The sequence below is a fragment of the Aythya marila genome, assembly GCF_965140915.1.
Source record: "Aythya marila genome assembly, chromosome: 31".
Lineage (NCBI taxonomy): Eukaryota > Metazoa > Chordata > Aves > Anseriformes > Anatidae > Aythya > Aythya marila.
The window spans coordinates 1214207-1226117 of NC_139072.1; the positions used below are offsets into that span (position 1 = coordinate 1214207).

At 60.8% G+C, this 11911-nt stretch overlaps 1 protein-coding gene across 2 annotated transcripts; it reads left to right on the plus strand.

The window, feature by feature from the left end:
* The first annotated feature begins 148 nt into the window (after nt 1-148).
* Nucleotides 149-9353, plus strand: KAT8 (lysine acetyltransferase 8). Of its 2 annotated transcripts, XM_082781546.1 has the most exons (11): nt 569-880; nt 1871-1945; nt 3784-3959; nt 4845-4898; nt 5029-5193; nt 6142-6231; nt 7344-7484; nt 7572-7665; nt 7762-7912; nt 8927-9081; nt 9170-9353. In XM_082781546.1, the coding sequence occupies exons 1-11, from the start codon at nt 595-597 to the stop codon at nt 9232-9234; spliced, it is 1452 nt and encodes a 483-aa protein (XP_082637672.1). In that variant the 5' UTR covers nt 569-594; the 3' UTR covers nt 9235-9353. The 2 variants fall into 2 exon arrangements, with proteins under 2 accessions (XP_082637673.1, XP_082637672.1); XM_082781547.1 differs by lacking the exon at nt 7762-7912 and having other exon boundaries at nt 149-880; nt 5029-5165; nt 6113-6231.
* The last annotated feature ends 2558 nt before the right edge of the window (nt 9354-11911 follow it).

The following is an 11911-nucleotide window of genomic DNA, read 5'->3' on the forward strand; positions in this document are numbered from 1 at the left end:
GGGCGGGGACTGGGAGCAACTGGGAGCAACTGGGAGGGGACTGGAACCAGTATAGGAGGGGACTGGGGCACTGGGAGGGACTGAGAGTGACTGGGAGGGGACTGGGAGGGACTGGGCGGGGACTGGGAGCGACTGGGAGGGGATTGGAGGGACTGGGAGGAGACTGGGATGAACTGGGAGGAGACTGGGCGGGACTGGGCGGGGCCTGCGGCCTACTGGGAGGGCACTGGGAGCACTGGGAGGCCCTGAGGCCTCCCTCCAGTCCCCTAGCAACGCCTGGCCCCGCCCCTAGCAACGCCTGGCCACGCCCCCTGTCCCTAGCAACGCCTGGCCACACCCCCTGCCCCTAGCAACACCTGACCACGCCCCCTAGCAACGCCTGGCCTCGCCCCTAGCAACGCCCGGCCCCGCCCCCCGTCTCCTAGCAACGCGCATCACGTGACCCCCCCCCGGCGCTCCTCCGTCTCCTAGCAACGCCCGGCCCCTCCCCTCCCCTCCCGGGCGTCTCCTAGCAACGCGCGTCACGTGACTTCCCCTCTCCCCTATAAAAGCCCCCCCCAGCTTCCGGTGACGCCACTTCCGGCGCGGCGCCCGATGGCGGAGGCAGGGCCCGGCGCCGCTCCCGCTCCTCTCCAGGCCTCGGGCCCGGCCGGCTCCGAGGGGGGGCGGGGCCGGAGCCCCCCGGGGGAGGCGGGGCCGGGCCGAGGCCCCGCCCCTTCGTCCCCGCCGCTGGCCCCGCCCCCTCCGCCGCTGGCTCCGCCTCCGCCGCCGCCTCCCCCGCCCCCCCCGCCGCCCCCGCCGCCGGTGCAGGCCCGGGAGGCGGAAGTGGCCGTGGAGATCGGGGAGACATACCTGTGCCGCAGGGCCGACGGCAGCTGGCGTGAGGGACTGGGAGGCACTGGGAGGGACTGGGGGGGACTGGGAGGGGATTGGGAGGGACTGGGGGGGACTGGGAGGGACTGGTAGCAGTATAGAAGGGTACTGGGGGGCACTGGGAGGGACTGGGAGGGAGTGGGAGGGGATTGGGGGGCACTGGAAGGGACTGGGAGGGGGTGGGGGGGATTGGGGGGGACTGGGAGGGACTGGGACCAGTATAGGAGGGGATTGGGAGCACTGGGAGGGGATTGGGGGGCACTGGGAGGGACTGGGAGGGACTGGAACCAGTATAGAAGGGGACTGGGAACACTGGAAAGGGACTGGGGGGCACTGGGAGGGACTGGGAGGGGATTGGGGGGGACTGGGAGGGGATTGGGGGGCACTGAGAAGGGACTGGGACCAGTATAGAAGGGGATTGGGAGCACTGGGAAGGGACTGGGGGGCACTGGGAGGGACTGGGACCAGTATAGGAGGGGATTGGGGGGCACTGGGAGGGACTGGGACCAGTATAGGAGGGGATTGGGGGGCACTGGGAGGGACTGGGAGGGACTGGGACCAGCATAGGAGGGGACTGGGAGCACTGGGAGGGACTGGGAGGTAACTGGGAGGGGGTGGGAAGGGACTGGGACCAGTATAGAGGGAGACTGGGAGTACTGGGAGGGACTGGGAGGGGATTGGTTGGAACTGGGAGAGACTGGGACCAGTATAGAAGAGGACTGGGAGCACTGGGAGGGAACTGGGGGGCACTGGGAAGGGATTGGGGGGGACTGGGAGTTACTGGGAGGGACTGGGACCAGTATGGGAGGGGACTGGGAGCACTGGGAGGGACTGGGGGGGGACAGGAGGAGACTGGGAGGGGACTGGGCCCAGTATGACAGCAGGACCAGTCCCTTTCTCTAACTGGTCCCAGTCCCAAACTGGTTCCAGTCCCAGTCCCTTACTGGTCCCAGTCCCTTACTGGTCCCAGTCCCATTCTCTTACTGGTTTCCCGCAGACTCGGCGGAGGTGATCCAGTCCCGGCTCAACGAGCAGGAGGCGCGGGAGGAGTTCTACGTGCACTACGTGGGCTGTGAGTCCCAGTATAAACCAGTACAAACCAGTAAAAACCAGTACAGACCAGTATAAACCAGTACAGACCAGTATAGCCCAATAACATCCCAACAACCCCCCCAGTGGCTCCCAGTAACCCCCAGTAACCCCCCAGGGCTCCCAGAAACTCCCCAGCAACCTCCTAGTAATTCCCAGTATAAACCAGTACAGACCAGTATAAACCAGTACAAACCAGTACAGACCAGTATAACCCAATAACACCCCAACTGCTCTCCCAGGGGCTCCCAGTTCATCCCAGTAACCCCCAGGGCCTCCCAGAAACCCCCCAGCAGCCTCCTAGCAATCTCCCAGTAACACCCAGTACAGACCAGAATAAACCAGTACAGACCAGTATAAACCAGTACAACCCAGTAGCATCCCAACCATCCCCCAGTGCCTCCCAGTAACCTCCCAGTAACCCCCTGGGGCTTTCAGAAACCCCTCAGGGCTCCCTAAAACCTCCCAGTAACTCCCAGTAACACCCCAGTAACCCCCTAGCAAGCTCCCAGTGCCTCCCAGTAACCTCTTAGTGCTCCCAGTGCCTCCCAGTAGCCTCCCAGTAACCTCCCAGTAACACCCTGTGACTCTCAGAAACCCCTCAGGGCTCCTTAAAACCTCCCAGTAACTCCCAGTAACATCCCATTAACGCTCAGTAACGTCCCAGTAACCCCCAGTTTCACCCCAGTAACCCCCTAGCAAGCTCCCAGTGCCTCCCAGTAACCTCCCAGTGCCTCCCAGTGCCTCCCAGTAACCTCCCAGTAACCCCCAGAGCTCCTAGAACCCTCCCGGGGCTCTCATTAACCCCCAAATACCGCCCCAGTAACCCCCCAGTGCCTCCCAGTAACCCCCTAGCAGCCCCCTAGAGCCCTCTAGGAGCCCCCCGGGGCCTCCCAGTGACTCCCAGTGCTCCCAGTTAACCGGCGGCTGGACGAGTGGGTGGACCGCAACCGGCTGGCGCTGAGCAAGACACTGAAGGAGGCCCCAGTAACCTCCCAGTATCCCCCAGTAACCTCCCAGTAACCCCCAGTAACCTCCCAGTATCCCCCAGTAACCTCCCAGTCTCACCCCAGTAACCCCCTAGCAAGCTCCCAGTGCCTCCCAGTAACTTCTTAGTGCTCCCAGTAACCTCCCAGTGCCTCCCAGTAACCTCCCAGTAGCCCCTTGGGGCTCTCAGAAACCCCTCAGGGCTCCTTAAAACCTCCCAGTAACTCCCAGTAACCTCCCAGTAACTCCCAGTAACCCCCAGTCTCACCCCAGTAACCCCCTAGCAAGCTCCCAGTGCCTCCCAGTAACCTCTTAGTGCTCCCAGTAACTCCCAGTGCCTCCCAGTAACCTCCCAGTAACCCCCTGGGACTCTCAGAAACCCCTCAGGGCTCCCTAAAATCTCCCAATAACTCCCAGTAACATCCCATTAACACCCAGTAACATCCCAGTAACTCCCAGTAACCTCCCAGTAACACCCCAGTAACCCCCTAGCAGGCTCCCAGTGCCTCCCAGTAACCTCCCAGTGCCTCCCAGTAACCTCCCAGTAACCTCTTAGTGCTCCCAGTAACTCCCAGTGCCTCCCAGTAACCTCCCAGTAACTCCCAGTAACACCCCAGTAACCCCCAGCAAGCTCCCAGTAACTCCCAGTACCTCCCAGTAACCTCTCAATACCTCAAAATAACCGCTCAAGTCTCCCAGCATCCCCCAGTGCCTCCCAGTAACCCCCCAATAGCCTCCCAGTGCCTCCCAGTAACCCCCTAGCAGCCCCCTAGAGCCCTCTAGGAGCCCCCTAGGAGCCCTCCGGGGCCTCCCAGTGACTCCCAGTGCTCCCAGTTAACCGGCGGCTGGACGAGTGGGTGGACCGCAACCGGCTGGCGCTGAGCAAGACGCTGAAGGAGGCGGTGCAGAAGAGCGCCGAGCAGTTCCTGGGCGACCTCCCCGAGCAGCCCGAGCGCAAGATCACCCGCAACCAGAAGCGCAAGCACGATGAGATCAACCACGTGCAGAAGGTGGGCGCTGGGAGGGGCACTGGGAGGGACTGGGAGGGACTGGGAGGGGGTTGGGGGGCACTGGGATGGACTGGGAGGGGATTGGGGGGCATTGGGAGGGACTGGGATGTGATGGAATGGGATTAGGAGGCATTGAGAGGGGACTGGGAGGGGACTGGGGGGCACTGGGAGGGGGTTGGGGGGCACTGGGAGGGACTGGGAGGGGATTGGGGGGCACTGGGAGGGGGTTGGGGGCACTGGGAGGGGATTGGGGGGCACTGGGAGGGAGTGGGATGTGATGGGATGGGATTAGGAGGCATTGGGAGGGACTGGGAGGGGACTGGGCAGCACTGGGAGGGGATTGGGAGGGGACTGGGGGGCACTGGGAGGCACTGGGAGGGACTGGGGGGCACTGGGAGGGGGTTGAGGGGCACTGGGAGGGACTGGGATGCAATGGAATGGGATTAGGAGGCATTGCAGGGGGGACTGGGGGGCACTGGGAGGGGATTGGGGGGCACTGGGAGGGACTGGGATGTGATGGGATGGGATTAGGAGGCGTTGAGGGGGGACTGGGGAGCACTGGGAGGGGACTGGGGAGCACTGGGAGGGACTGGGAGAGGATTAGGGTGCACTGGGAGTTACTGGGAGACCCTGGAGGATACACTGGGTGTTACTGGGAGTTACTGGGAGTTGCTGGGAGGCCCTGGAGGTTACACTGGGGGTCACTGGGTGTTACTGGGAGCTACTGGGAGCCCCTGGAGGATACACTGGGGGTCACTGGGTGTCACTGGGTGTTACTGGGAGCTACTGGGTGTTACTGGGAGTTACTGGGAGCCCCTGGCGGATACACTGGGTGTTACTGGGAGCTACTGGGAGGCACTGGGACTTACTGGGCCCCCCTGGCAGACCTACGCCGAGATGGATCCCACCACCGCCGCGCTGGAGAAGGAGCACGAAGCGGTGAGCGCTGCCCCGAAACAGCCCCGTTTCCCCCCAAAACCCTTGTTCCACCCCCCCGAAACCCTTAAACCCAACCAGAGGAGGTCGGCGATGACCCAAAATCGCCATTTTTCGCCCCAAAAACCCGCAGATCACCAAGGTGAAGTACGTGGACAAGATCCACATCGGGCACTTCGAGATCGACGCCTGGTACTTCTCGCCCTTCCCCGAGGACTACGGCAAGCAGCCCAAGCTCTGGATCTGCGAGTACTGCCTCAAGTACATGAAGTACGAGCGCACCTACCGCCTGCACCTGGTGCGTGGCGCGCGGGGACACGCGTGACACGCGTGTGACACGCGTGGGACGCGTGTGGGGACATTTGGGACATGTGGGGACACGGGTATGTGGGGTGCGGGGTGGCCCGAGCCTTGGATCTCCAAGTCTTGGTTGAGGTTTGTGAGGTTTAAGGGCACTTATGGCCTGTATTGGGTTGGTGACACGCGTGTGACACGCTTAGGGACACATGTGACACGCGTGTGACATGTGTGGGGCACGTGGGGACAAGGATATGTGGGGTGTGGGGTGACCCAAGCCTTGGATCTCCAAGTCTTGGTTGAGGTTTGTGAGGTTTAAGGGCACTTATGGCCTGTATTGGGTTGGTGACACGCGTGTGACACGCTTAGGGACACATGTGACACGCGTGTGACATGTGTGGGGCACGTGGGGACAAGGATATGTGGGGTGCGGGGTGGCCCCAGCCTTGGATCTCCAAGTCTTGGTTGAGTTTCATGAGCTCTAGGGGCACCTAGGGCTTTCATATGTTTGGGGACACGCGTGTGACACGCTTAGGGACACGTGTGACACGCGTGGGACATGTGTGGGGCACGTGGGGACACGGATATGTGGGGTGCGGGGTGGCCCGAGCCTTGGATCTCCAAGTCTTGGTTCAGGTTTGTGAGGTCCAGGGGCTCCTATGGCCTTTATTGGGTTGGTGACACGCTTAGGGACACATGTGACATGTTTGGGGACACGTGTGACACACGTGGGACATGTGTGGGACATGTGGGGACACGGATATGTGGGGTGCGGGGTGGCCCGAGCCTTGGATCTCCAAGTCTTGGTTCAGGTTTGTGAGGTCTGGGGGCACCTGGAGGTTCTGTGGGGTCGGTGACACGCATGTGACACGTGTGACAGGCGTGTGACACGCTTAGGACACGCGTGTGACACGTGACAGGGCGGTGCCCCGCGTGTCCTTGTCCCCAGGGCCAGTGCCAGTGGCGGCAGCCGCCGGGCCGCGAGATCTACCGCAAGAGCAACATCTCCGTCTACGAGGTGGACGGCAAGGACCACAAGGTGCGGGGCGTGACGCGTGTCGGGACATGTCATGACATGCCATGACATGTCGTGACATGTGGGGACGTGTCGTGACACGTGACGGCACGGGACACCAGGTCTACCCATGATAACGTGCTCTGGTTGGCCAACCTCTACCAGATCATGACCCATGGGGACATGGGGGGGACACGTGGTGACATATCGTGACATATCGTGACACACGATGACATATCACGACATGCAATGGCATGTCACAACATGGAACACCAGGTCTACCCATGATAACCTGCTCCCGTTGGCCAACCTCTACCAGATCATGACCCATGGGGACATGGAGGGGACACGTTGTGACATATCGTGACATATCATGACATATCAAGACATATCGTGACACATGGTGACATATCATGACGTAATGACATGACACATGGTGACATATCTTGACACGTGATGACGTATCATGACGTGTAATGGCATATCATGACACGTGATGACATATCACGACATGCAATGACACGTCACGACATGTCATGACATAACAACAACACGGGACACCAGGTCTACCCACGACAACCACCTCTCAGCCAACCTCTACCAAACCATGACCCATGGGGACATGGAGGAGACACAGAGGTGACATATCATGACACATGATGACATATCATGATATATGATGATATATCATGACATGCAATGGCATGTCATGACATGGGACACCATGTCTACCCACGACAACCACCTAATCGGCCAACCTCTACCAAACCATGACCCCTGGGGATATGGAGGTGACACATGGTGACATATCATGACATATCATGACACGTAATGACATATCGTGACACGTGATGATATATCTTGATGCGTGATGACATATCATGACATGTAATGACATATCGTGACACGTGATGACATATCACGACATGAGATGACATATCGTGACATGTCATGACACATAACAACACCGGACACCAGGCCTACCCACGACAACCACCTCATTGGCCAACCTCTACCAAACCACGACCCCCGGGGGCGAACCACACCCCACCCCACGTCACGACATGTCACGATACGTCGCGATATGTCACGATACGTCGCGATATGTCACGATATGACCGCCCCCCCCTCCCCAGATCTACTGCCAGAACCTCTGCCTGCTGGCCAAGCTCTTCCTGGACCACAAGACGCTCTACTTCGACGTCGAGCCCTTCGTCTTCTACCTCCTCACCGAGGTGGACCGCCAGGGCGCCCACATCGTCGGCTACTTCTCCAAGGTGCCCCCCCGGGGTGGGTGGGGGCCACCCATGGGTGCCACCGGGTGTCACCCATGGGTGCTAACCCCCCCCACCCCCCCCTTCCAGGAGAAGGAGTCGCCCGACGGCAACAACGTGGCCTGCATCCTCACCCTGCCCCCCTACCAGCGCCGCGGCTACGGCAAGTTCCTCATCGCCTTCAGTGAGTGCCACCCCCATCGTGTTTTGGGGTGAAACGGGGAGGTTTTGGGGCCGCCCAGCACCCATGGGTGCCCCCTGCCCCCCCCCCCAAAATTAGGCTACGAGCTGTCCAAACTGGAGAGCACCGTGGGGTCCCCCGAGAAGCCGCTCTCGGACCTGGGCAAGCTGAGCTACCGCAGTTACTGGTCCTGGGTGCTGCTGGAGATCCTGAGGGACTTCCGGGGGACCCTGTCCATTAAGGACCTCAGGTGGGCACCAGTATGAACCAGTATGAACCAGTATGCTCCCAGTAAGAGCAGTAAGCTCTTAGTATGAACAGGAAGCGGCCAGTATGACCAGTAACCCCCAGTAACTTGAGCCATGGGTGCTCCTGGAGGTCCTGGGGGGCTTCCTTCTCCATCAAGGAGCTCAGGTGGGCACCAGTATGAACCAGTATGAACCAGTATGCTCCCAGTAAGCGCCCAGTAAGCTCTTAGTAAGAGAACTAAGAGCCTAGTATGACCAGTAACTTGAGCCGTGGGTGCTGCTGGAGGTCCTGGGGGGGCTCCTTCACCATTAAAGACCTTGGGTGGGCACCAGTACGCTCCCAGTATGAACCAGTATGCTCCCAGTATGACCAGTAAGCTTTTAGTAAGAGTACTACAATCCCAGTATGACCAGTAACCCCCAGTAACTTGAGCCATGGGTGCTGCTGGAGGTCCTGGGGGGGTTCCCTCACCATCAAGGAGCTCAGGTGGGCACCAGTATGAACCAGTATGCTCCCAGTAAGACCAGTAAGCTCCCAGTAAGAGCAGTAAGCCCCCAGTAAAAGCAGTAAGAGCCCAGTAGGACCAGTAACCCCCAGTAACTTGGGCTGTGGGTGCTGCTGGGGGTCCTGTGCCCTTCCCAGTGCTCCCAGTAACCCCTCCCAGTCCTCCCAGTGCTCCCAGTAACCCCTCCCAGTCCTCCCAGTTACCTCCCAGCACCTTTAAACCACCACCACCACCCCAAAACCCCATTAAAACTGCCCCAAACCCACCCAAAACCCCTCCCAGTCCCCCCAGTAACCCCTCCCAGTCCTCCCAGTTACCTCCCAGTGCTCCCAGTAACCCCTCCCAGTGCTCCCAGTTACCTCCCAGCACCTCTAAACCACTCTTAGACCACAACCACCACCCCAAAACCCCCCAAAGTCCCCCTCAACCCCACCCAAACCCCCCTCAAACCCCCTCCCGGTCGCTCCCAGTCCCTCCCAGTGCTCCCAGTAACCCCAGTAACCCCCCCAGCCAGATGACCAGCATCACCCAGACCGACATCATCAGCACCCTGCAGTCCCTCAACATGGTCAAGTACTGGAAGGGGCAGCACGTCATCTGCGTCACCCCCAAACTGGTGGAGGAGCACCTCAAGAGCGCCCAGTACAAGAAGCCGCCCATCACCGGTGGGTGCCCCTCCCCCTCCCCCCCAGCACCCATGGGTGCTCCCCCCACCCCCCTCAGCACCCTAATTTTGTCCCCTCCCCCCCCCAGTGGACTCCATCTGCCTGCGGTGGGCGCCGCCGAAGCACAAGCAGGCCAAGCTGGCCAAGAAGTGAAGGGTGGGGGGGGGGAGCGTCAGCACCCATGGGTGCTGCCCCTCCCCCACCCATGGGTGCTGCCCCTCCCCCACCCATGGGTGCTGCTCCCCCGCCCGTCAATAAAAGGCTGGAGGTGGTTTGTGGGGTGCTGGCGGGGTTTATTTGGGGGTGGGGGGGTGCTGGGGGGAGTCAGAGGTGGCACCCATGGGTGCTGGGGGTCACCCATGGGTGCTGAGGTCCTTCGTGGGTGCTGGGGGGCGTTGTGGGGGCCACCCATGGGTGCTGAGGTCCTTCGTGGGTGCCACCCGTGGGTGTTCTTGGGGACATCTTGGGTGCTGGGGGCCACCCATGGGTGCTGGAGGCCACCCATGGGTGCTGAGGTCCTTCATGGGTGGCACCCATGGGTGTCCCTGGAGACATCTTGGGTGTTGGGTGCCACCCATGGGTGCTGGGGGTCTTCATGGGTGCCCTCGTCCTTCATGGGTGCTGGGGGCCACCCATGGGTGCCCTAAATCCACCATGGGTGCTACCATTGAGTTCCTGGTGCCATTTTGGGTTCCATTGTCCATTTTTTCGGGTTTTATCCTCCATTTTTTGGGTTCCATCATCCATTTTTTGGGTTCCATCGCCCATTTTTGGGTTCCATTGATCCATTTTTGGGTTCCAATGTCCATTTTTTGGGTTCAATTTTCCACTTTTAGGCTCCTCACCCCCACACCCCCACCACTGTCCCCAGTGCCACCCCCAGTGCCACCCCCAGTGCCACCCCCACCCTCCCCCCACCCCCAGTGACGCCCCCTCCCTCACCCCCCACCCCCTCCCCAGCACCTCGGGGTGGCCCCCAGCCAGCGGCGTGACACCAGCCTTCCTCCTCCTCCTCCTCCTCCTCCTCCTCGATGTCACCCTCGTTGTCCCCGAGGGGGGGGTGGCGCAGGGTGGCCTCGGGGACGGTGGCGGCGATCCAGGCGGCGTGGGCGCCGGGCCGGGTGTAGACCCCCGGGCGGGAGGGGAGGCCGCAGCCCTGCCCCCAGCTGGCCACCCCCGCCAGCAGCCACCAGCCCCCCACGCGGCACGCCAGGGGGCCGCCGGAGTCACCCTAAAAAAGGGGGGGGACATTTGGGGACAATTAGGGACGTTTGGGGACAGTTGGGGTAATGGGGACAATGGGGAGAATTGGGGACAGTTAGGGTAATGGGGACAATTGGGGTAATGGGGACATTGGGGACATTTGGGGACAATAAGGGTAATGGGGACAATTGGGGTAATGGGGACAATTAGGGACATTTGGGGACAGTTGGGGACATTTGGGGTAATGGGGACATTTGGGGATATTTGAGGTCAATGGGGGACATTGGGGACATTTGGGGGTAATTGGGGTAATGGGAACATTTGGGGACATTGGGGACACTTGGGGACAATAAGGGTAATGGGGACATTGGGGACATTTGGGGTAATGGGGACAATGGGGACATTTGGGGACATTTAGGGTAATGGGGGTGTTGGGTGTTGCCACCCCCGCCAGCAGCCACCAGCCCCCCACGCGGCACGCCAGGGGGCCGCCGGAGTCACCCTGCAGGGACATTTGGGGACAATTGGGGACATTTGGGGACAGTTGGGGTAATGGGGATAATTGGGGACATTGGGGAGAATGGGGACATTTGGGGTAATGGGGAGAATTGGGGATAATTGGGGATAATTGGGGTGTTGTGGGTAATTGAGGTAATGGGGACATTGGGGACATTTGGGGACAATAAGGGTAATGGGGACAATTGGGGTAATGGGGACAATTAGGGACATTTGGGGACAGTTGGGGTAATGGGGACATTTGGGGACATTGGGGAGAATGGGGACATTTGGGGTAATGGGGAGAATTGGGGACATTGGGGGTAATGGGGGAGGTGGGGACTTTGGGGGCAATAAGGGTAATGGGGACATTTAGGGTAATGGGGACATTGGGGGTGTTGGGGACATTTGGGGGTGTTGGGGTAATGAGGACATTGGGGACAGTTGGGGATAATTGGGGACATTGGGGAGAATGGGGACATTTGGGGACAATAAGGGACATTTGGGGACATTGGGGACGGGGGGGATAATTGGGGGCAGTTGGGGACGTTTGGGGACAGTTGGGGTAATGGGGATAATTGGGGACATTGGGGGCAATGGGGGAGGTGGGGACATTTGGGGACATTTAGGGTAATGGGGACATTGGGGACATTTGGGGGTGTTGGGGGTAATTGGGGTAATGGGGACATTTGGGGACAACTGGGGACATTTGGGCACTATTGGGGACATTTGGGGTATTTAAGGTAATGGGGACAATTGGGGACATTGGGGACATTTGGGGACATTTGGGGGACATTGGGGACATTTGGGGGTCCACAGGGGCCAACACAGAGGTGACATTTTTTGGGGGGGGGGGGAGGTGACATTTTGGGGGGGGGAGGTGACATTTTTTGGGGGTGTCCCCACCTGGCAGGCGTCTCGCTGCCCCTCGGGGTACCCGGCGCAGAGCGTGTCCCAGGCGGGGGTCCCCAAATCGTCCCCGGCTGTCCCCAAAGTGCCACCAACCCCCCCGGGGGGGTCACCTCCCCCCCCGGGGGTGTCACCAACCCCTCCGGGGGGGGTCCCCGGGGTGTCCCCGTCCCCCCCCCCCCCGTAGAGGCAGCGGCAGCGCCGGGCGCTGATGAGCGGCAGC